Consider the following 23823-nt stretch of genomic DNA (forward strand, 5'->3'; position numbering starts at 1 on the left):
CCGGCCGCAGCGCCCTCCTCCCGCCCAACTTTCAGCGGAGTTTTCAGCTGCCGCCGCCGCCGCCACCGCCGCCGCCTCTGGGTTGCAGCGCTGCAGCGCCCGAAGATCCGAGAGGGTCGCTTTCGGGAGGGGCTCCGACTTTTGCAGCGCCTGCCGGGGCGTTCCTCCGTCTGGTCTTCATCTAAGCGGAAAGGGGTGCCCCCTTCTCCGTCTGAGCACCCGGCTCTTCGGCGGGCAGCAGCGCGCAATCCGTGCAGCATCTCGCTCGCCTCCCCGGCGTGCCTGTGTCCCCGAGTCCAAACCGGCCGCCTCCTCCTGCGGCGCTTCCGACGGCTGCGGTCTGTCCCCAGCGCGCAAGATGCTGATCGCCGGCTTCGAGCTGCTCTCTGCGCTGGCCACCGCCGCCGCTTGCCTGGCCTCGCTGACGCTGCTGCTGGCCGTCTCGCAGCAACTGTGGCAGCTGCGCTGGGCCGCCACGCGCGACAAGAGCTGCAAACTGCCCATCCCGAAGGGCACCATGGGCTTCCCGCTGGTGGGCGAGACCTTCCACTGGCTGCTGCAGGTAAGCGCTGCCGGCGCTGGGGAAGCCCCGGGCCCGGTGTCGGCGGTGGGAGGGAGAGGCGCGTCGGGGACTGACCGGCCCAAGAGCCGGGCGATCCTAGCGGGGAAGGAGGCTGCGGTATCCCCGGCTACACCCGGCCTGAAGCTTTGCAATGTTGGAAGCGGCCGTCGGTCCCAGCCCTCTCCTCGGCGTCTCCTGCCGGCGGGGGACGCGCCGGCCGTGGGGAGAGGGGAGGAAGCTCGCCCCTTCCAGGCTCCATCCAACAGGTAAGGCTGAGGAGTCCGGGCGGAACCGTGGAACAGTTTGTGTTTTTTCCCTGCCAACGCTTAGCTCTCGCCTGCGCTTTCCCTGTCCGTCTCCGCCGCCCCTCCCTTCCCTTCCCCTCCCCTGCCATCCCCTCCCGGGAAAAGCGCAGCGCGGGATTCCCTCTCGGCCGCCCAGGTTCATCCCGAGCTCAGCTCTCTCTTGCCGCCGCCGCAGAAAGGCCGCCCACACTCGGGGTGCAGCCCACGCGGTTTGCGCCAAGCTGCACAGCCGCGAGCCTCAGAGTTCGGCGCGGCCGTACGGAGCAGCGCCTGTCTACACGTTCGCGAGGGATTCGAATTCCTCCTTGTATCCCCGTCGCTCTGCTAGGAAGCCGAAAGAAACTAGAAAGCCCAATTCTGGGGCCCTGGAAATCCTCTGCAGCCCCCTCACCCATGAATTCCGCCTCAAAGACCTTCCCCACCCCCAGCATCTAAAGAGTTAAGCGCCGTCCCTCAATGGGACTATTTTAAAAAGAAATATTCACAAGGGGCGCCGGGAAAGGGGCTCTCCCTTTTCCTCAAGGCTCCATCCAGGCCGAAAAAAAAAGTCTAGGGCTAAAAATAATTTTTTAAAAAAGTATAAATCGGAGTCCGCCGAAACCTTTCCACATAAAGGTGCCCTTTGTACAAGGATGGAAATATTGCACAAATAACCCTTTATTAATGCCACTAAAAGCACTTTTAATTATATTTACGCAGATCAAGACACCGGGTCATCTGAATAGCTGAACTGCACAACCGTGCTTTTGTTTTGTTTTTTTAAGCGCCCCCCCATCCCAACCCCTACCCGACCCCAACTCTCTGCCTCTGATAGACCCTGTCCTGGGAAAGTGGGGCGCCTCTTTGGCTGCAAAGGCGCATGGAGCCTCTGCGGCGTTTCTTCCAAAACGCGTGGGGGAAATACCCTCCCTCTTTTTAGCTCCGAAAATGGGGAGGAGGACCCCGCGGGAGGTCCAGGTGCCCCTTTCCCCTCGGGTTGCTTTTCCTCTTTGCGGCTTTTTCCCTCCCTCCCCTGGACCACGCCAGCATCTGGGAAAGTGATCAGGAGTCCATGAAACCTTTCCACATAAAGGTGCCCTTTGTACAAGGATGGAAATATTGCACAAATAACCCTTTATTAATGCCACTAAAAGCACTTTTAATTATATTTACGCAGATCAAGACACCGGGTCATCTGAATAGCTGAACTGCACAACCGTGCTTTTGTTTTGTTTTTTTAAGCGCCCCCCCATCCCAACCCCTACCCGACCCCAACTCTCTGCCTCTGATAGACCCTGTCCTGGGAAAGTGGGGCGCCTCTTTGGCTGCAAAGGCGCATGGAGCCTCTGCGGCGTTTCTTCCAAAACGCGTGGGGGAAATACCCTCCCTCTTTTTAGCTCCGAAAATGGGGAGGAGGACCCCGCGGGAGGTCCAGGTGCCCCTTTCCCCTCGGGTTGCTTTTCCTCTTTGCGGCTTTTTCCCTCCCTCCCCTGGACCACGCCAGCATCTGGGAAAGTGATCAGGAGTCCCGGTCTCGTCCCGCGCTTAGCCAGAGATACTTGGGAGTGGGTTCATCCAGTTATTCGTCCTCCGTGGAAAGGAGGAGTCGAGGGCTCGAAGGGGAGACGGAGGAGGCTGATTCAGCCACCCCTAGCCGTAATCGAAGAAACCGAATCCCTTCCACTGGTCCACGGGTGGAGGTCTCTGGAGCCTGCCCTCCGTTGAGGGGGTCCCGGCCCAGGCAGCCTCAATCTGGGGGACCGCGGTCTCCCCCCCTTCAACTGGCCATCTGTGGGCGGGAGAGGCATTTTGTCCACCTCCCCAAATGAGAGCTTCCCTTCAATGTCAGGGAAACTGAGAGGCGCCTATTAGTTAGGCTTTAGTTGGAGTGCAGGGGGTGGTCTCGATGGCCTTAGGGAACCCTCCTCACTCTATTGTGCCGCCATACGCGCAAAGGAAGGGGGGATTCTGTTCGTTGCCTCCGACGCAGCAAAGCAGAAAGATTGCCCCCCCTCCCCGACCGGGGGTATCTATAAAAGGGGCGCCCACTATTTGCATTCCGGATTCTGCCTGCACTTCGACGACCCCAAAACCAGCCGCTGGCGATTTGGACAGCGACGCTGAAGCCCACCCGGCAGCGGAGGAACCCCCCCCCCCACTTCCCCGGGAAGGGCGATCTGGACTCTGCTTGAGCACCGGCTGCCGAGGAGAGCCCGCTGCCTCCAGGCATAGCTAGTAGCGCTGGGAATGCCTGGTGTAAGAGGACGGCGTGTGAGTGAGCACACTCTGTGAGTGTGCGCGCACGCGCACGCCTTCGGCATCCTAGACTAGGTAACCAGAAGCTCTTTTGGACAGCAATTAAAATCAGCCCTCGGATCACCCTGAAGGAACTAGAGACCCCTCTGCTGCATCCACACAATTCGCTAAACTCTTTTGAGTTCGGGATCCCGAAACTCTCTTCGCCAGTTCGGTGAATTTGTGCTCAAGCCAAGCAATCGTCTCGCTCAGAGGCTGCCAGGCTTACTTTGGATCAAGGCTAGAGCTTTTGCGCCTTCTTTTGCTTTCTAGCAGCGTTGGCAGGGGGTGGGGAGGGGGCTAAGGCTGGCAGAGACGCCCCCTCCTAGCAGAAGCAACCAAAGCCTCAGTTAAGGAAGGTGAAAATCCCGCGCCTGACGTTTCCCGCCGTCTTTTGGCTACGCGGGACGGCCCAAGAAATCCGACCCACCCAAAGTCACGAACAGAAGCCCCGTTTTCCACGCGCCGGACTTATACCCGTGGCCAGGCATTCCCCTTTCCTTTCCCGCACAGTTTAATCTTTTTGATACCCCATCCATCCGTGTGCATGTGAACAGAAGAAAGTGGGTAAAAAATACGGGCTGAGCACGCAAGGAGGGTTCGGGGTAGGGGCTTTTGAGCAGGAACCCCGTCGCTTCAGCAGCCTTTGCAGCCACCGCGGGGCTCCCGTCCCGCTCTCCGTCCTCCAAGGGAAGACCACAAGTTCAGCACCCTCACCCGGGCGCGAAAAAGGCGGACCAGAGACAGCCAGAGCTCTGCTGGCGACCCCGGATCTTTCCCGGGCTCGGCGGCCGCTTCCCCGGCTTCGGGCTGCGGGGCAAAGTCGGGTGACATGGGGGTGGGGGGAGAGAGGTCGCGGAAAGCGGCTGCCCGGCCGTGGGGAAGCTTCCGGGCTGAGCGGCCGCGCCTCCTCTTGCAGGGCCCCGGGTTCCAGTCCTCGCGGCGGGAGAGGTACGGCAACGTCTTCAAGACCCACCTGCTGGGCCGGCCGCTGATCCGCGTGACGGGCGCCGAGAACGTGCGAAAGATCCTGATGGGCGAGCACAGCCTGGTCAGCACCGAGTGGCCTCGCAGCACCCGCCTGCTCCTGGGCCCCAACACCGTGGCCAACTCCATCGGCGACGTCCACCGGCACAAGCGGAAGGTAAGGGCTGCGCGCGGGCCTCTGAGCTTCCGCACAGTGCCTTGCGGGAGCATTCGGCAGCGGGTCTTCCCCGCCGGGTCTGGGATGCGCCTTTGAGGAATTTAAAACGGCGAAGCGCCTGGGAGGGTGGGGGGCGGCGGCGGCGGCGGCGGCTCTGAGTCGACCGGGGAGCTCTTTGCTCCGCTCCGGGAATTCCAGAGTCTCGGGTAGCGGCCGAGGAGGATGGGCATTGGGGTGCCGTGCCTCGGGGGTGAGCTGGGCGCGGCTGGGGGGTCCTTGGGGAGGACAGGGAGGCTGTCTTGCGGAGCGCCGGGGGTGGAGTGGGGGGGAAAGGCCCGCTGCGCGCTGCGGCCGCCCAGACGTCTGGTTCGCCTCGACCTCGCCGGCGGCACGTGCCGAGGTTGAACTCTAGTAACCCTCCGGGGGGGGGGCTTCCGACGGGCGGAGCTGCGCAAGAGCCGGAGCGGTGCTCCCCTGCCTGCCCGCGGCTCGCTCGCCCTGCTGGCGGCTGAAGGAGCGGCTCCCGCTGGTGAGTGTGTGTGTCTTTGCTAGAGAGGTGCAAACAGAGGGGTGGTCGCAGCGGTCCGGGAAAAGGGCTCCTGCATATCTAGAATCGCGGGGCCTTTCTTGTTGCTTGAGAACTTTGTCCACCTTTGCTTAGTAGGAACGTCAACCTTACAGTTTTCCTATCCAGGGAAAATGCCATTAAAGCCCCTCCCCCCTTTCAAAGTCAGTCGTTCCCAGCAGATTCAGCTAAATTTCTCTCCCCACCCCCATGAAGGGGGTTCTGGGAAAGGCGTGGAGGGGGAGGGGGAGGGCTAGTGAAGGGACAAAGAACCTTAAAAGTTAGGTGGGTTCCCCCCCTCTAGCCTTGCATCTCCAGGCAGCAGGAGTCGCTGTTGAGATGCAAGGGAACTCTAAGGCATGTGCAGAGTTCAGATCTTCTCTCCCAACCACATCCTTGGCCCCCTCTTCCTCTCACTCTAAAATATGAAATATATCCTAGCCAAGCCACCCCCTAAGGATTTGTCCATAGATTTGAAGGTTACCTCCTCCCCGCCATCTGCCCACACTCTCTGAATGACCCCCCCCACCCCAAAGTATTCTCTGTCCCTTGTTCTTGCCTCTTGGGGAAGAGGGAGGGTCGCCCAAAGGCTTGATGTTTGGCCCTTTCCTTGTGGACAGCAGAAGGGGCCACTTGGGGGTCTGTGCTGTGGGAGGAGCACAGCCTTAGGGTCCCTTCTGCTGCAGTGGTTCCTGCCCTTTTCCTTACCAGCAATCTCAGGCACAGCCCAGTCACTTAGGAGACCCTTAGGCAACCCCCGCCTCAGCCCCTCTTTGAGAAAACGCTCCGGCTGGCTTTCTTTTCCCCTGAGGAGGCTGGCTGGGGTCCCAGCAGTTGCAGGCCACTCAAGGGGCGGTTGTGTTTGGCTTTCGGTTGCTAGAAGCACATCTTACCTTTAATGGGGGTAATCGTTCTTCACTGTCTCCCCACTACAAGCCCCTGGTGAGGCTGAGCCTGGGGGAAAGGTTGACTCAAAGTCCCCCCAGAAGCTTCTGGGGCTGAGAGGGGGCTTGAACGGGTCTCCCTCCCACCCTAAACTGAGCCTTGTGGGCCTCGTTTTAGGAAGAGCCTGGAGTGGACAGACACCTGTCTGAAATGGCACAGGGTCTCCTGCTTGAGGGGGTGGGTGGGGAGGAACGAGAAGACCAGTCTCTTCTAAAAAAGCCTCCGGTGATGGAGCACCCACAATTTCCAGTGGCAGGCTGTTCCACTGGTTAATTGTCCTCAATATCAGGAAGTTTCTCCTTAGTACCAGATTGTTTCTCTCCTTGATTAGTTTCTGTCCAGGATGTTTCTTGTCCTGCCTTCAGGGGCTTTGGAGAATAGGTGGACCCTCCTCCTCTTCGGGGCAGCCCCTCTATCATGTCCCCTCTAGTCTTTCTTTTCATTAAACTAGACACGGCCACGTCCTGCAACCGCTCTGCCTATGTTTCCAGGCCTTGAATCCTCTCGTTGCTCTCATCTCAAGCTGCCTAGGGAGGCATTTTGATCCGTGGCAGCCAGAAATTGGAAGGTGTCCGGTGGAATCTTTGGCCACTAACCTCTCATTAAAAGGCAAACGCGTACCAGACTCTTCTGGGTGTTTCCTGCTGCTGCTCTGTGGCAGGCACAGCAGACAGGTTGGGAGGGGCGCAGAAAGCAGCAAGATGATCCACAGAATGCCACTACAGCTCGTCCTTGAATTACGACCGTTCGTTCAGCGATTGTTCAAAGTTATGGCTTCGCTGGATGAATGCTCCTTACACCTGGTCCTCAAAGTTATGGCGGTTGCAGCGTCACTATGGTCACAGGTACCTCCCTCCCTTACAGCTCTTGGGGGGCTTCCTCTCCTTTGCCTGTTCCCCCACCCAGCTCGGCCGCCCTGCATGGTGACCCTCTTCAGTGGCATCAGGGGGGCTTAGTAGAAACTCTGGGGCAGTGGCACCAGTTTAAAAGTGCTGTAGCGCCCCCCCCCCCCCCGTACTGTCTAGGAGAGCCGAAAGGGAAGAGGTAGGGAGGAGATGGGTGGGGAGTTCGAGTGGAGGCAGCCATTAACCTTGGAAGAAAGGAGGCAGGGATCCTGTGATTGTGGAGATGCTGCAACCATCATAAGTGTGAAAAATGGCCATAAGTCACTTTTTTCAGTGTTGTAACTTTGAATGTCCCCTAAGCAAATGCTAGTAAGTGGATTATTTCCTGTAATTCCATTTTTTTTCCTGAGGGCAGCATTGTGGGCTCCTGAATCAGCTGTGCTGGGCTAATACACCCCAGAGGACTTTTTGTCTCCCCCGGGCGAGAGATTGCCTCCTTACTTGGACTCGCATTTCCTGGTATCTCACAGGTGTATCTTGACACCTGGCCTTCTCCCGCCAGCCCTGCCTGCTTGCTGTTGGCAGGCCAATGCTCCGAGGTCAGCTGAGAAGTGCCCCAAAAGTGCCCGCCTGCCTGTCTTGGTTCAGCTGCTAAATCCTGCCCGGCTCCGTCGAAGCCCAGGATTCGCCCTCAGGCCTCAAAGAAATTGCAGCTCAGGAGTGGCTGTCTGTTGTTGCCTGATGCTGCCTGAGAGTAGGGCTGGTGTTGACTTTTGTTTGATGCCCCCCCTTAACAACACACACGTTGTGTAGTCCGGCTGAATCACCTGCAGCCAGCAACTAGAGGGGGCGATTTGCTTGGTGCCAGTCTGGACTGGGAAATCTGCTCTCTCCCAGGGGCCTTTTCCCCTTCTCCCCCAGAAAAAGCCCAGCACCAGTGAGGTTCCTCCGAGGCCTCCAGCAAAGGCTCGGGGCCCGCGCATACCTGGCGTGCTCGGCACATCCGGCGGCCCAGACAGCAGCCAGGCAAGAATGCTCTGCTGGAGGACAGACGCAAAGCTGGGAAATATCCGGTTTTCATTCCAGGCTGGGAGAGTCGGAGTTGCCTCTTCTCTCTACCTGGAATGAACTTGGCAGCCTTGGGTGGTGGGTGCATCACGACCCCTCCCCCCCCTTTGCTTGAGAAGATCGGGAGGGTTTCCCCAAAGGAGCGGAAAGAGGTGAGGTGGTCTGGCGTCTGGGGAGGGGCCCTTTGAAGCTGGCAATCGGGCTTCTGAGGAAGGAGAGTTCAGCCTCTGCTGCCCCTCTCCCTCCCCTCCCCTCCTATTCTATCCCCCTCCCTCCGCACACACTCCTTTTTAACGCTGATGATGTTACCTACTAGGGTAATGAAACATCTGCAAGAACATAACCAAGCTCAGAGAGCAGCACAGTCCTCCTCCTCCTCCTCCTCCTCCTCTTCTCTATTCTTTCTTCTCCCTCCTTCCTCCCCCCACCCGCAGTCAGGAGGCAAATTCTCTCTCTCTCTCTCTCTCCCTCCCTCCGTCCCTCTCTCTCTCTGTTCTTCTTTGGCTGCTGCTCCTGCTGTGCCATATTTGGGCCACCGGATGCCAAAGGAGGAAGTGAGGCTCTCTGGCACCATTGCCACCAAGAGCTGCTGGTAGCCCTCACAGCCATGCCATCTGGACTTGCTGGTGGCTCCATTCCTTTCCCTGCCAGGATGGCAGAGGGAAAACGTGCCTGGTTTTTCCTCTTTTGCACTCAGATCTCCCTCCCTCCCTCCCTCCCCGCCCAGTCAGGAGGCAAATTCCTACAACCAAGCCCGACATGTGGAAGAGACATCAAGAATCAGCTAGGAAAAAACACCCCTGCCTCTGCCAGCTTGTTGGGGGACTTTCTAAGCATAATTCTCAAATGAAGTACAAGAAATGCAGGCGCTCACATTGGTGGCTTTTTAAACATTTGAATCGGGTCTTAACTGGCAAACAGTTGCAATTGGGAAGCCGCCTTTCCTACCCTTCTGTGCCCTGCTGCCTGCCTCAGAGATGGTCCTGGGTGTAAATGCCAGGATCGGAGAAGCTGTGCGGCAATCTGGGCATCCGACTCGCTCTTTCTGTGCCTCTCAGATCATGAGGTCTAGTCACTTGAAGAGTGACTTGAACAGCCTTGGGAGGTGGTGGGAGGGCTGATGCTGTGGCTGTTTCCTCCCCCTCCAGAGGCTGGCATCAGGGCAAGGAACCGTTGAAGTGTAAAAAGTTGGCAATGGGAAACCGCGAGAGCCAACGGCCAGGGCGGCCTGGGAGTGGGGGGCATTGTGGGTTCCACCCCCTCGAAACTCTCACCCGGGACGGGACTCCTTGTTCCGGAGTTTCAATGGCCAGTCCGGCGATTCAAGTCGGAGTTAAGACGATGCAGCCCGCGAGAGGTTCCCCTCCTGTCCCTCACGCTTCTGCGCAAAGAGGGAGAGACGTGGGGTCCCCCCGTTTTTGGCACGTTTCTGGGGGAATCTCGCGCTGCCTCCAGCAGGGAAGCCGTTGGAGCGCAGGGAGGGAGGTCGCTAGAGGGCGCCGGGAGTCAGCCGCCGCTCGGCTGCGGGATTTCTCTCGGGGAAGCCGAAGCCGAGAGCCGGGGAAGCCCGCCGGCCTTGCGCGAGTCGCCCCCTCGGAGCCATGCAGCCGCCGCCCCCCCACCCCGGCCGCTCTGCTCCGGCTCCGTCCTGACCCAGCCGGGCCGCCGCCTGAGAACCAGAGGGCCGCCCGTCTTTGAAGCTGCCAGCCCGCCGTCCAGCGCCGCAGCCAAAGCGCCTGAGCTGGACTCCCTCCTTCGGGCGCCCTTTTCCCCGGAGTCTGGCTCCCGAGGAGGCTGGGTGAGACGCCGCCGGAGGGACGACGGAGCGGTCCTCTGGAGCACCACGGCTGATATTCCCAAGGAAGAGACCCCTCGGATCCCTCACAGGCCACGGGAAAGCAGCCCTCTGTGCATGGGCAGAGGCTGCCTTCCTTTCACACCCTCCCAAAGGTGCTTTTTTTCAAGAGGTAACTGGACTTTCTGGACTTTCTCTGAAGACGTTTCGCTTCTCATCTCAGAAGCTTCTTCAGCTCTGACTGGGATGGTGGGGAGTGGAAAGATCCAGTCAGAGCTGAGGAAGCTTCTATGATGAGAAGCGAAACGTCTTCAGAGAAAAACCAGAAAGTCCAGTTGCCTCCTGAAAAAGCACCTCTGGGACAACCCTGACCTGGATGGCCAAGAATCTCCATAGACTTTCATACCAAGGTTGTAACTTGTAAGTCAAACTCTTGGAACGGGACCTCCCGTGGCTGGGAGCCAGATCGGTCGGCCCACCGTGCAAAGACTCCAGGGGGGCTCCCGATCCGCCTCTTCTTCATTTGCTTGAGGGCAGCCTGGGCTGCGGCGCCCCCAATCCTGGAGCCTCTGGATCCTGACTTGTGAAGCAACCATTGTTAGTGCCTGGGCCGGGAAAACCCGGGGCTGTTATTTGACTAAACAAAACTTTCGCGAGAGGCGCCTCGCATTGGAAATGCAGGGCAGCGTCCAGGAAACCAGCATTTTGCACACAGTTTCCCCCCTGCTCTGTGTGTGGTGTGTGCGTGTGTGTAATTCCCACATTTACAACTTGGAAGGTTCCCCTCGGGAGCCCTGCGCTCCTCCGTGGAAGATAGACCGAGTAGTGAGCCCCCCCCCCCAAGCCCTCCCTCCTTCCTTCCTCGACGTGAGCCGGATGCCAGCGCCCCGCCTGACCTTGGCGCGTGCTCCCTGCTGCTGGAGCCGGAGGGAGGGGGAGGGCGGGGGGCTCCGGCCCGGCTCTGCACGTGTAAGTTAATCAAAAGTAAGCAAACACTCTTTTTCCGCCTGGCCCCTCAGAGGAGGGGAAGGCCGGCAGGGCAGACCGTCAGCTGGCAGGCAGCAGCCACTCTGGCCCTCCCGGCTGCTCTGAGAGATGCTACTAGTTGGGCGGGCCTCTCCCCTGCTAGCAAGGCCCCCTGGCAGTTTACCTTGGCAGAGGAGGAGGTGGGCGGCGCCAGGCTCTCTGGGCCAAGGCTGGACTGTGCAAGCAGGGAGACCAGAGGTTGCCTGGACCCTTGCAGGGGATGGAGGCCCAGATGGTGGCCAAGCTGGTCTCCCCGGAGACACCTGGAGGCCCTGGTTGAACCCGAGGAGGCCTGCGAAGGAAGGCATCTGCCCTGAGGACCAGGCCAGTGCCCTGATCTAGAACCCCTCACAAGCTTTTTCAGGGTCAGTGGTGGTTTCCTTGCAGAGGTTTCATTATTCATCAGGACACTGAGGCTGTGATCTAGCTGGTAATGAAACCTCTGCAAGAAAACAACCGAAGTCAGAGAGCACCGCGGACGCCACAGTCCTCCTCCCCGTCTCTCTGCAAACCCCCCTCTGTTCTAGCACTGATGATGTTACCTAGCTTGGCTCATGAAATGTCTGCAGGAAAACCACCAAGCCCAGAGATCACCAAGGACCCTGCAGTTCAACCTGAGCTGCAACCTGAGCTCTTCTTTAGTCCCTCTGTCAGCAGCAGCCATCCTGCTAGCTGCCCTCTTTGGGTCTCCTTTTCACCCATAAATGGCAAGGACCCACGTTGGCCCCCAGCTCAGGGGCAGAAATGGGATCTGCCTTGGCTTGGGCGTCTGTATGTCAAGCAAAGACTGTCATAACCTTGGTTTCCATTTAAGCCATAAACCATCTTGTGGAAGCCAGAGTGGCTGAGTGTGTGGGACCGCTAAACCCAGGCAGGCGGGCGGGTTATCTCCTGCAGAGGTTGAAAATCCTCACTAGTCCAAGAAAGAGTTTTGAGAATGGTTGCCAGGAGGTCTCCCTTTCCACGGACCCCTTGGAAAAACACTGAACACTGAATGGCAAGACCCTGGAGGTCTTTTAGTCCAACCTCTGCCCACGGCAGGAGATCCTTTACCATTCTGGACTTCCTTTGGGTTTGCTGGGATGGATACACGTGATCATAGAAAGAATAATGGAATAACATCACAGAATACGGGAGTTAGAAGGGACCTTGGAGGTCATCTAGTCCAACCCCCTGCTAAAGCAGGGAGACCCTATAGTACCATTTCAGCCAAATGGCTGTCTTAATTTCTTTGGAAAAACTTCCAGTGTTGGAGCAAGCAACTTCTGGAGGCAAGTTGTTCCACCGGCTAATAGTTCTCACTTTGCTCTGCTTTTCCCCTCTGGGCCTTGGGGGTGGGTGATACTGCTGGAGTTGGGGGGGAGGGGCAATCCCTGAACCATGAAATGGCATCACAGTGACGACCAGGTAAACTTCCTCCTCCTTAACCCAATGCTCTCCCCTGTCTGCACTTCAGGTCTTCTCAAAAATATTCAGCCACGAAGCTCTGGAAAGTTACCTGCCCAAGATCCGGCTGGTGATTCAAGAGACCCTGAGAGCTTGGGGCAGGAACCCTGACCCCATCAACGTCTACCACGAAGCCCAGAAGCTCACTTTCCATATGGCCATCCGGGTCCTTCTGGGGTTCCGAATCCCAGATGGGGAGCTTAGCCAGATGTTCGAAGTCTACCAGCAATTCGTGGAGAATGTCTTCTCCTTACCTGTGGACCTGCCCTTCAGTGGCTACCGTAAGGTAAGAAAGGGCTCCACCGGGGGTGGGGGTGGGCAGAAACCTGGGTGCTTTGCCTGTGCTGGACCACCTGTTAAGAAGAAGGACATTCATGAGTCTTTCTCTGCCCAAAGAACCCACCGGAAAGTGTGGCCCAACCCTGGTAAAAGGTAGCATCCTTTGAGGCACCTCCAAGGTGGAGGAAATTGGGTGGGGTATTTTGGCTCTTGTAGTTTAGATGCTTTTAGGGCAGGGGTCTCCAATTTTAGCAACTTTAAGATTTGTGGACTTTGACTCCCAGAATTCCCCGGCTAAGTCCACAAGTCTTAAAGCATGCAAGATTGAACACCCCTGTTTTAGAGGGTTTGACAGATGACAGATGTCTAGCTATTGCCCCACTGACCGCCCTGCAGATGTGGCTGGGGATTCTGGGACATCAAGTCTCAACACAGTCGGAGGGCGTGGGAGTGACATGATCCTGGATGTTTTTTTTCCCGTAGGGGATTCGTGCGAGGGAGATTTTGCAGAAGGGCTTAGAAAAAGCCATCCGGGAAAAGCTGCAGAATTCCCAAGGCAAAGACTACCTGGATGCTCTGGACCTCCTGATCGAAAGCGGCAAAGAACACGGCAAGGAGCTGACCATGCAGGAGCTGAAGGTATGAATCCCTGGGCTGGACAGGTAGCAGGCGCCACTTCTCTCAGTCACCACTGGGAGCGCTGGACTCCCCTTTCCCGCTCAATGCTAGACCAGGATGCATAGAATGGAATGGAATGGAATGGAATGGAATAGAATAACAGAGCTGGAAGGAACCTTGTAGGTCATCTAGTCCAACCCCCCCTATTCCATTCCAGACAAGTACCTGTCCACTCTTAAAAACCTCCAGTGTTGGAAGCCCCACTAGTTCCGGAGGCAACTTCTGTTCCACTGGTTAATTGTTCTGACTGTTAGGAAGTTTCTCCTCAATTCCAGGTTGTTTCTCTCCTTGATTAGTTTCCCTCCATTGTTTCTTTTCCTGCCTTCAGGTGCTTTGGCAGATAGGTTGACCCCTTCTTCTTTGTGGCTGCCCCTCAAATACTTAAAGACTGCTTTCATGTCAACCCTAGTCCTCTTTTCTCTAGACTGGGCATATCTAAACCCGGCTGCAACCGTTCTTCTTATGTTTTAGTCTCCAGGCCTTTAATCCTCTTAGTTGCTCTTCTCTGAACTTTTTCCAAAGTCTCAACATTTTTTTGTGTGTAATGTGGTGTCCCAAACTGGATGCAGGATTCCAGGTGTGGCCTTATTAAGGATTTATAAAATGGTATTAATATTTTACTTGATTTTGAATCTATGCCTCTGTTTATACAACCGAGGATTGTATTCGCTTTTCGGGCTGCTGAAAACGACTAGCTCAGGTTTAAGGGATCGTCCACTAGGACTTCAAGGTCCCTCTCACAGCGACTGTTTCTGAGCCAGGTCTCGCCTAATCTGTACTGGGGACCTTTGGTTTTTCCTGCCTTGCTTTTCTTCACATTAAATGTCATGTTGTTGGATAGGATCAGATCAAGTAGCATTGCTCTTTTGGAGCTCAGCCCGTCAACCCAGGCTCATGCAGCCTCTCTTTGCCCTAGGATGGCACCCTGGAGCTGATCTTCGCTGCCTATGCCACCACTGCCAGTGCCAGCACCTCTCTGATCATGCAACTGCTGAAGCATCCGGCGGTCCTGGAGAAACTTCGCGAAGAGCTGAGGAACAAGGGCCTCTTGCACAACGGCTGCCTCTGCGAGGGGGCCCTTCAGCTGGAGACCGTCCACAGCCTCCAGTACCTGGACTGTGTCATCAAGGAGGTGCTCCGGCTTTTCACCCCCATTTCGGGGGGGTACCGGACGGTGCTGCAGACCTTTGAGCTGGATGTGAGTAAGAGGACCTTGCATGAAGCCCCCTCCCCCCTCCTGGAGGTTCTAGGTCAGCCTTTCTCAACCTTCGGCCGCTTTAAGAGGTGTGGACCAACTCCCAGAATTCCTCAGCAGCAAAGAACTCTGGGAGTCAAAGTCCACGCCTCTTAAAGGAGCCAAGGTTGAGAAACACTGTTCTAGGTTTACCCAAATTGGGAGACAAATCTCCAAGGTCAGAAGGGTCATGACCCCATGACCTCCCCAGCATCCTGGGATTGCATTGCTTTAATTGGGTGGCAAAATGATTGAAACTTTGCAGGGAAAAAATATTTTTCAGAGAGATAATAGGAACAGGAGGGAAGCAGGAGAACCTTAATCCCAAGTCAATAATTTGGTCCATTTCTGAGGGTCTCCAGAGAGTTTGGAGAGAGGAAAGTGGTTTGCCTTCTAATTGCTCCCACCCTTTTCCTCACCCTTAACCCATGTCTAAACCGGTTGAAAAGCTCAAGGCTGATAGTAACCTTGGACAGCTATAGAAGCCGCAGGAGGTTTGAAGGCCAAGCTTTTGGACCTGCCCCTCCCAAAGGGTGCTGTGGGTTACAACCTCTGGGTCAGGTGCAGGAAGTCAGGAGCCAGGATAGAGTTCAAAAGTACCATAAATTTATTTCATCTTCCTAAACACGAGAATCGGATTCCACTATTGGTCAAGGTGAATTGATGCCAGAGAAGAGCCAACGGACTTCAAGGCAGGCTGGATTGATGTGGTCTTTGGGCTGATCCTGGTCATCTCCTGACAGCAGCTGCCTTCCAACTTGTCAAATTTAAGACTTGTGAACTTCAACTCCCAACTGACTGAGGAATTCTGGGAATTGAAGTCCACAATTGGAGACCTCTTCCTACCGTCTGGCCAGACTGCCCTTCTGGCTATTCCCGGGGCTTCTTAATTGATTTCCCTGGAAAGAGCTTCTCTATGCAACAATAAAAATGATTTGCTGAATGGTGGTTGAGATGAGTGCCTTATAAATGATCTTTTAAACAACATCTGTAAGTGTACAAAATACTCGGATTCTTATGGGTTCCTTTGTTGTGGGAAGGGAACTTTTTATTTTGGGTTCACGGGTTGCCGTCTCTCCTCTTGAAGCCAAGGGAAAAACGTAGAAGGAGGTGGGCTTAGAAGGACCCCTCCTGAAATAATGAGTTTTCAGAGGCATCAGGATTTGGGCGGCTGCAGATGCATCATTATAGAACCCAACACTCTAAATCTGGATAAGAGAAATGAGGGCTAGAGCCAGATGTTGGGATGGCATCTGGATGACTCATGACGGAATTTCCAAGGAGCAAAACAAATTTCACCCCTTGGTTGTTCCAGTCTGCAGAGTCCATCAGAGATCAAGGGCTGGTCAGTATCCTTCTGAATGGGGCCAGCAGATGGCAGATGCAGTGGGGTGGACATCTCCTTCTTGGCAAAGCAAACCACTAGTATACAAACAGTGAACAACCCCCACTCCCTTCTAGCACTGATGATGTTCCCTAGTTGGGTCATGAGACGCGTGATGGGCCATCTCGAACTTCCTAGGACTTGGGGTTCCTCTAAATCAGACCCTCCTGTAGCAGCGTTCTAGAATAGCCCTGATGCATCTGGAACCTTGTGAGGAACTCTCTGTCTCTCTGTGCCCCCCTGACAATCCATCTCATGTTTCTCCAGGGCTTCCAGATCCCCAAAGGCTGGAGCATCATGTACAGCATCCGAGACACCCATGACACAGCTCCCGTCTTCAAAGATGTGGACGTCTTTGACCCCGATCGCTTTGGCCAGGAGCGCAGCGAAGACAAAGATGGCCGCTTCCACTACCTGCCCTTCGGCGGAGGGGTACGGACCTGTCTCGGCAAACATCTGGCCAAGCTGTTCCTCAAAGTGCTGGCCATCGAGCTAGCCAGCACAAGTCGATTCGAACTGGCCACCAGGACTTTCCCTCCGGTGACCCTGGTGCCCGTGGTCCACCCGGTTGATGGACTCAAGGTCAAATTTTTTGGACTCGACTCAAATCAGAACGAAATCTTGACAGAGAGAGAGGCCATGTTGGGGGCCACCGTGTAGGCCGAAGGCTCCTCTGGGCTGGCGAGGGGGAAGCGACTGGAACGGAGAGGGGGAAGGAAGAAGCTCGACCCACCACTGATGATGGAGAAGGGCTGACCTTGGTGGACACATTCGGCAAAGCCTTCTCCAGCGAATATGCCAAAAACTGTGGGGGTGATTTACTCTGGGGGTGAACGGCGGATTTCTCCTCCGTGGCTTCTGTTCGGTTTTGTGTTTGAACACCGGCGAAAAGCGAATTGTGTTGACCATAATCAGCGTATGTATGTGTGTATATACACTTACTTTCAAGTGTTAAATCAGGCAGTGTCATCCCACAGTAGTCGGGAACTCTTCTTGTCTTTGCTATTCAAAGTGGCCGAGGGACTCCCGAGTGGGCCCTCCCCGCAGGCGTGCTTGGGGTCAGGCATACCCACAACACCCAGGAGGGCAGGGGATCAGGAAGATGGCTGGGGAAGGCAAAAGGCCCAGCCGGGGGTTTCGCAAAGCTTTGAGGTGGGGCCTGGAGTTCTGCACAGCTGCCATCCCTTCTCTTCCTTCGGAAGCTGCCCAAAGGGGCCTTTTTCTCTAGCCTGGTGTGGCAAATAAAGGCTGTGGATTCTGGAGAAAACTCCTGGGTCGCCTCCTCCGTGGCCCTCAGTTCCGGGGAAGCCCACGCCTGGGCCATGGCCCCAGAAGGTCACTTGAGGCCCTCAGCTGCTGCTTTCTTGCTTTCCTTGTGTCCCTGCAAGCCCCCCTCCTCAATGAGGCAGGCCCTGGGGCCCCTTGCCAGAGAGGCTTCAATCCCAAGACCCGAAGTTCTTCCTTTACCAGAAGTGGCTCCAGAAGATTTTTGAGAAGGGAAGTTTAGATCTCTTTCCCTGAGAGGGTCCTTGGTGCTCTCCGAGCTGGGCTGTTTTCTTGCAGACGTCTCATTTCCTAACAAGGTAACGTCATCAGTGCTAGTAGGGAGTGAGGTTTGCTCATAAATACTCTCTACTAGCACTGATGATGTTACCTAGTTTGGTAAGATGAAACATCTGCCAGAAAACAACCAAGGACTCCTCATTTCAACCTCCAGTTATAAATATTCTCCTCTTTTGGTCTATCCATAGACACGCGTGCATTTCATTTAGTCCGGGATAACGCCTGTTTGATTGACCTTTCCTAGCTAATATAACTTGACTAAAAAAAAAAGGAATATTAAAATGTTACTGCAGTGGATTTGCAGAATGAAGCACTTTCGAGACTCAGAATCTGTGTTTGTCTTGTGTTCCTTTTGATTGCTTAGCACAGTTCCCGTTGGCGCTATTATTATTTTATACAAGAAAAGCGGTGGGCTCGTTTTGTCTGAGTTTATAAACTATAAGTATTATTTTTGTTATTAAGTCAGAATGGATATTTAGTCTAATAATATTGCTGTCTCAAATGTGTGTTATTTAGTAAAATATGAATGATCCCACTGCTTTGCTTTTTCCTTTCATTCTTTATGGCAAACTTGTCTGCCAAGAAAAAAATAAGATGGTTAGCATGGAGTCACACCGGGGGTGGGTTGGGTGGGTGGGTGGGTGGGTGGGAGTTCTTTTGTGCGATTCCCTTCAGCACCAACCTCGTGCAGAATTGGCACCGGACCACTTCCCATGAGCTGTGTTAATATTAAAATAAATAAGCACCTGTTGTGTGGGGATCTTTTTCGGTGGTGTGTGTCTTGTGTCCTGTGGCTTTTGATGTGTCTGTAATGGGGGGGGGGTCAGCCCACCCTGACCGACCCTCCCTTTCCAGCCTCCCCCTTGGTGAGGAAAAGTCCCAGGGTGCCACCTCTCTGTCTCTCTTCAGGTGCCACCTGGGGGGTTCGCAAGTGGCCAAGGACATCTTTGTGGGTGGATCTGCACCTGAGACCAGGGTGGGGGTGGGGTGGGGAGAGAAGCATTGTGTGTTGTGTGATCTTATTAAAAAAAATAAACCATGTGGCTATTTTATAGATTTCCATCATCTTCATCATCATCTTAATAAAAAAAAATGAATCTAACCCCATTTGTGTCATTGGTTCTTGGACTTGTACTGCTGCCATGTTGGAGAAGACTGGAGATCTCCCCTGGGCTGCAAGGAGATCCAGTCAGTCGATCCTAAAGGAAGTCAACCCTGATTGTCCTTTGGAAGGGCAGATGCTGAAGCTGAAGCTCAAATGGTTTGCCCACCTGATGAGAAGAGAGGAAGAACTCCTTGGAGAAGACCCCAAGGTTGGGAAAGATGGGAGGCCAAAGGGGAAGGGGATGGCAGAGGAGGAGATGGCTAGGAAGTGTCATCAATGCAACAAACGTGGATTTGGGCCAAACTCCAGGAGACAATGGAGGACAGTGTTGTGTGCGTGTGTCTGGTGTGCGTGTGTCTGGTGTGCTGTGGTTCATAGGGTTGCAAAGAGGCGGACACAACTTAGCGACTGGACAACTGATGCCAAATCATAGTGGTGGAATTTAGCCTTTGGGGGTGGGAGGGTTACGGGGGGGGGGAACCAAAGCTGAAGGAAAGGAAAGGAAAGGAGGGTTTTTCCCCCCTGAGCTCTGGAGGAGGGCACCGTCTGCCGCCCACCCTTTCATTGCTGGAGGTCCTTCAGACATGGTCAGAGAGCCCTGAGTCTGGATGGCCTGAGGATTCTTTCCTAGGGCAGGGGTTGGACTAGAGGACCTCTGAAGCCCCTTCCGACCCAGTAGTTCTATGTTTCTCAGGGATCGCTAAAATGCATCAGCTGCTGCATAGCACCACAATACTAAAGTGGTTTGACACCATGCTGTATCACTTGACAAAGATGTTTAGGGAGCCAGAGGCTAAAACATCCGAAGACCGGCTGCAGGAATTGGGGGAGGTCTAGTTGAATGACAAGAAGGGCCAGGGGACATGATGGCAGCCCTCCAGAAGTTGTGGGGGCTCCATCACTGGAGTTTTTAAAGAAGAGGCTGGACAGCCATTTGTCCGAAATGGTCGAGGGTCTCCTGCTTGAGCAAAGGGTTGGACTAGAAGACCTCCAGGGTCCCTTCCAGCTCTATTCTGATTGAGCCCCTTCCTTCCAACTTGCTGAGATGCAACCGGACCCAATTATTCTGATTCGTTTTCCTCTCCACTCAGAGCAGAACCGAAGCACAAGGAAGAGCAGAAGTAAAATTGTCCATCGGGGTCCCAGCAGGAGGGCCCGGTGTCCCTAAAGTCTTTAAGGCGGCTCCACCCACTAGGCGCTGCTGCTGCGCTGCTGGGAGGCCCTTTCCCGGGGCCGGTCACTCCGCAGCCCCCACGTCTGGCCCTCCCTGCCTCTCCACTCCCCCCCCCCCGCAGCCCCGCGGTCGTGCAAGGATTCTCTGGGCGCGCCCTTCCCCTCGCTTTCCCAGGGACCGCGGGTGAGCGGGGCACAAAAGAAACCCTCTGCCGCTTCGGCGAGGCGCCCGAGAAGGGCAGACGGACCCTCGGCTGTGCTGAGAGCCCAGGACCACGCCGGATCGCGCCGGGGAGATGCGCACCTGCCAACCGCTCCCTGCAGCTTCTGCCCAGCAGCCACAGAGTGGTCCAGCGGAGCGCTGGTGCTCCGCTCCGCTCCACTTGCGCGCCTTTTTCCCGCGCAAGGTGGTCCAGAGGATCGCCCGTCCCTTTCCTTCCCGTTCCCTTCTTCCCTTCTTCCCTTCCTTTCCTTTCCTTTCCTTTCCTTTCCTTTCCTTTCCTTTCCTTTCCCCTCTCCCTCCATTCCCGCCCTCCCCCTCCATTCCCTTCCCCTTTATAAAAGCTGGCTGGGGAATTCTGGAAGTTGAAATCCACACCTCTTAAAGTGCCCAAGGTTGATATACACCGGTCTAGACTCTGATCAAAGTTGATGTTTTTCATTTTAACCACTTTGGATTGGCAGAACAAGTGGATGAAATATATACTTTAAAATTGGTATAAAGTTTGGTGGGATTGAACAGAGTTCATTCAGCATCTGCCATGATATATTAACGGCCTAGATCTGCATTAAATCAGCCGGGTCCCAAACAGCTTTTCTGGAAATGCTTTATGACCAGACTTGGACTGTCTAAACTCCAGCATTATATATGAGCAGGGTGCAGGATAATTATTCACACAGGCATTGGCACTCTGTAGGAGGCTGGTGGGTACTCCCCAGGCACAGAGCTCTGGGGATTAAAGAGTAGAGTAAAGTAGAGTAGAGTGGGGGAGGGATGGGGAGGAGAGGAGAGGAGAGGAGAGAATCCTAGGGCTGGAAGGGGCCTTGGAGGTCCAACCCCCTGCTCAACCTCCAAACCCTAGACCATTTCAGAAAAGTGGCTATTCAGTCTCTTCTTAAAAACCTCCAGTAATGGAGCACCCACAATTTCTGGTGGCAAGCTGTTCCACCGGTTAATTGTTCTTACTGTCAGGAAATTCCTCCTTAGTTCCTTGATTAGTTTCCACTTGTCGTTTCTTCTCCTGCCTTCTGGGCTTCTGTTATGACTTGGGAATGAAGTCTGAGCTTCCTTGTCACCTCCGTTCAGGGCACAATCGGGCAGGAAGGCTGTGAGAAATGAGCAGCACTTCCCTTGGGATTTCTGCCCATCACGTGTCTCCAGTTTTTCCCAGGAAGACTGAGACCACCCAACACTTAGAAATGTGCGGAATGGAGAACACTGGATTCAATTAAAACCCCCAATAATGCCACAACAACAGGCAAACAATGACATTAAAAGACGCTTCTCTCTTCCCACAAAATTCTGGCCCAGCCCTGCCATCCTGGAAGAGGCTTGTTCAAAAACTAATAAAATGCTAGGCTTGGCTGTTGCCAGTTCCTGCTCAGATCGGAGGCTCCCAAGGCCAGGAAGATCACTGTGGGAGAAGGAGAGGGAATGTGGGTCTGTCGCCCATTGCAGGAAGTCAGCAGTTGCCCTGGGCTGTGGCAGAAGAATACTTTGGGGTTCCAACTCAAGGTTGTGCAAGAATAAACGAAAATGAAATCCAGACAGTTGTGAGAAAAGGCACAACTTTCCCAAAGCAAAGAGGTTTGCTGGGGGGGGGCAGCTACAGATAAAATGGGGTACAGAGGGATGGTTTTATAGGGGAGTTTGTCCTGGGAGTGGGAGTGTGTAAGTGGTGATCCCTAGGGTGACACTTGAGTTGAGGGGTGTGAGTAGGTGTTGACCCCAGAGAAGGGGGTTGATTAAATCAAGTGATCTGGTCTCTTTCTTTGAATTGAATTGTGAGCGTTGTAATGATGTTTACATTGTATTAATGGAGTTTTGTATGCTTGCTGGTGTGTGTTTACAATTTGAAATAAGTGTTTAATGAATTCTTAGGTTTGAGTAAGATGAAAGGATTTTGGAGGCCGTGAATCAATAACTTTGTGGAGACCTGGGTCAGTTAACATAGGATTCCCTAGATCATATTTCTAGCACAACTGTAAAAGTTACAAAGTCTGCTTCCCACAGCGAGCCCCTTCTGTGATGGGAGAACCAGGTCATCGGAACCCACCCTCAGCCCTGAGTCCAGCCATGGGGGGAGGATAGGCAGAGCCATAGAAGGGCCTCAGCTTTCACTCACCTCTCCCTCCCATGCTGCCCAGGGTGAGGGCCGCCTGCCCTTTTAATACTCACTTAGGGGGTTGGAATGACTTATCAAAACTTTCTGTTTTAACACCAAAAAATATCATGTCCTCCCAGCGGACTCTGGCTGAGACTGAATCTGGGGCTTTGCAGAAACATCTCCCACCCCACAATCCAGCTTCCCATCCATTCGGATGAGACTGAAATACGCCCCTCCCCTTCCCCAGGAAAAGAAAGGAGGGGGGGAGGAGGGGGCTCAGATACTGACGGGGAGCTCATTGGCAGGGAGGGGAGCAGCTCTGAGGGGATCCAGGCTCCCCTTGGCTGAGGGTCTAGATCAGGGGGATCAACAGTTAGCAATTTTAAGACTTGTGGATTTAAACCTGGGGAATTCTGGGAGCTAAAGTTCACAAGTCTTAAAAGTTGCCTAGTTTGGAGATCCCTGTTCTAGATGCTGGTGCTGGACTGTGCCGACTGGACTGGCCCACTTCCTGGCCTGGGACAGGAACACCAAGTCAGGGGGAGCCCGTGTGACTTGGGGCTCTGCCCAAGGGGTGCAGGGACACTGCCGAAAGAGGCCCCCCCCACTCTTCCTTGAGTACGATGCTGGACCTTTCTATGGGCAGCTTCTCATCCAGGCCATGTTTGTCCCAAAGGTGCTTTTTCAAAAGGCAACTGGACTTTGTTTTCCCTTGAAGATGTTTCACTTCTCATCCAAGAAGCTTCTTTAGTTCTGAACTGAATGGTGGATGGTGAAGAATGTAAGGAATATAAATCCTTCCATTCTCCACTATTCAGTCAGAATTGAAGAGGCTTCTTGGATGAGAAGTGAAACATCTTCAAGGGAAAACAAAGTCCAGTTGCCTTTTGAAAAAGCCACCTTTGGGACTGTTGGTAAAAAACTCGTTACAAAGCAGATTAAAACAAAATTAAAAGGGGCCATGCAAAGTTAAAAAGGCAGAGGGAGCATCTTCCGGTCCCCTCCAGCCTGATTCTCTATATCTGGGCTAGCCAGAACTATCCTTCAGGACCTGCTGGATCATTGTCCTTGACCACTTTGTTTGTTTCTCCTGCCATAGCTTGGCCTTTTCAGCCCCTTCTCCATCTTTTCAGAATAACAGAAATGGTGTAGGGTCTCCTGCTTGGGCGGGGAGGGGGGGTTGGACTAGATGACCCATAAGGTCCCTTCCAACTCTGTTAATCTGTTGTATAATAGAATAACAGAATAACAGAGCTGGAAGGGATCTTGGAGGTCTTTTAGTCCAACCTACACCATTTCAGACAAATGGCTGTCCAGTCTCTTCTTAACATGGACCCACAACTTCTGAAGGCCACTTCTGTTCCACTGGTTAATTGTTTCCACTAGGAGGAAATTCTCCTCACTTCTAGGCTTGTTCTCTCCTTGATTAGTTTCCATCCAGTTCCCATAAACCCTTCGGAACCCAACCCAGATTGACAGCATCTGAATAATATGGGGGTATCTGGAAGCTAAGCCCTACTCCGGCATCCTGTGGATAGAGAAGGAACATGAGTATGATGACGTGGTCCTTGGCTTCGTGTGGGTGGGAAATATCCTTGTGGAGCCTTCCATGTCTCCTTGGGTTGAGTCCAAGGCTACTCCGGAGACCCAGAGTTGCCAGGAGCCATTTTTCCATTCCAGAGTTCCCTCTGGCTCCTTTATTATTATTATTTATTTATTAGATTTATAGACCGCCCTTCTCCCGAAGGACTCCTGAAGGACTCCTTCATCTGGGAACATCTGAATGCGCAGACCTTTGAGTGATGCTTTGGGGCTTCTCACCCAAGGATGTCTGCTGGGCTATTGCAGTTTCGGCAATCCACCTCTGGATATTTGTGCCGTGCAATGGCTTCTGGAGAAATAGCAATGAATCGTAAAAGACTGACAAAATCCCACCGAAATAGGACAAAGTGCAAGCAGTGCGTAGGGTATGTTCGTGTGTTCCCAAAAGCTGTGCCAGTTTTATCAAGTCTCGGCAACAATCTGGACGAAAGGTGATTTCTGGGAGGCGGAAGCTTCACCTGAACCCATAATCTGTGGGACGTGAATTACTGCATTCCGTGCCT

General features: G+C 54.3%; 1 protein-coding gene across 1 annotated transcript; it reads left to right on the top strand.

Annotated features, from left to right (window-relative positions):
• Positions 1-224: 224 nt before the first annotated feature.
• On the top strand, positions 225-17648 carry LOC131203043 (cytochrome P450 26B1). The gene is made up of 6 exons (XM_058192899.1): positions 225-562; positions 4061-4285; positions 11986-12261; positions 12738-12893; positions 13849-14130; positions 15818-17648. Exons 1-6 carry the CDS (start codon positions 359-361, stop codon positions 16208-16210), a joined length of 1536 nt encoding a protein of 511 aa, XP_058048882.1. The 5' UTR covers positions 225-358; the 3' UTR covers positions 16211-17648.
• The last annotated feature ends 6175 nt before the right edge of the window (positions 17649-23823 follow it).

The sequence above is a fragment of the Ahaetulla prasina genome, chromosome 8 (assembly GCF_028640845.1).
Source record: "Ahaetulla prasina isolate Xishuangbanna chromosome 8, ASM2864084v1, whole genome shotgun sequence".
In the NCBI taxonomy this organism is placed as follows: Eukaryota; Metazoa; Chordata; class Lepidosauria; order Squamata; family Colubridae; genus Ahaetulla; species Ahaetulla prasina.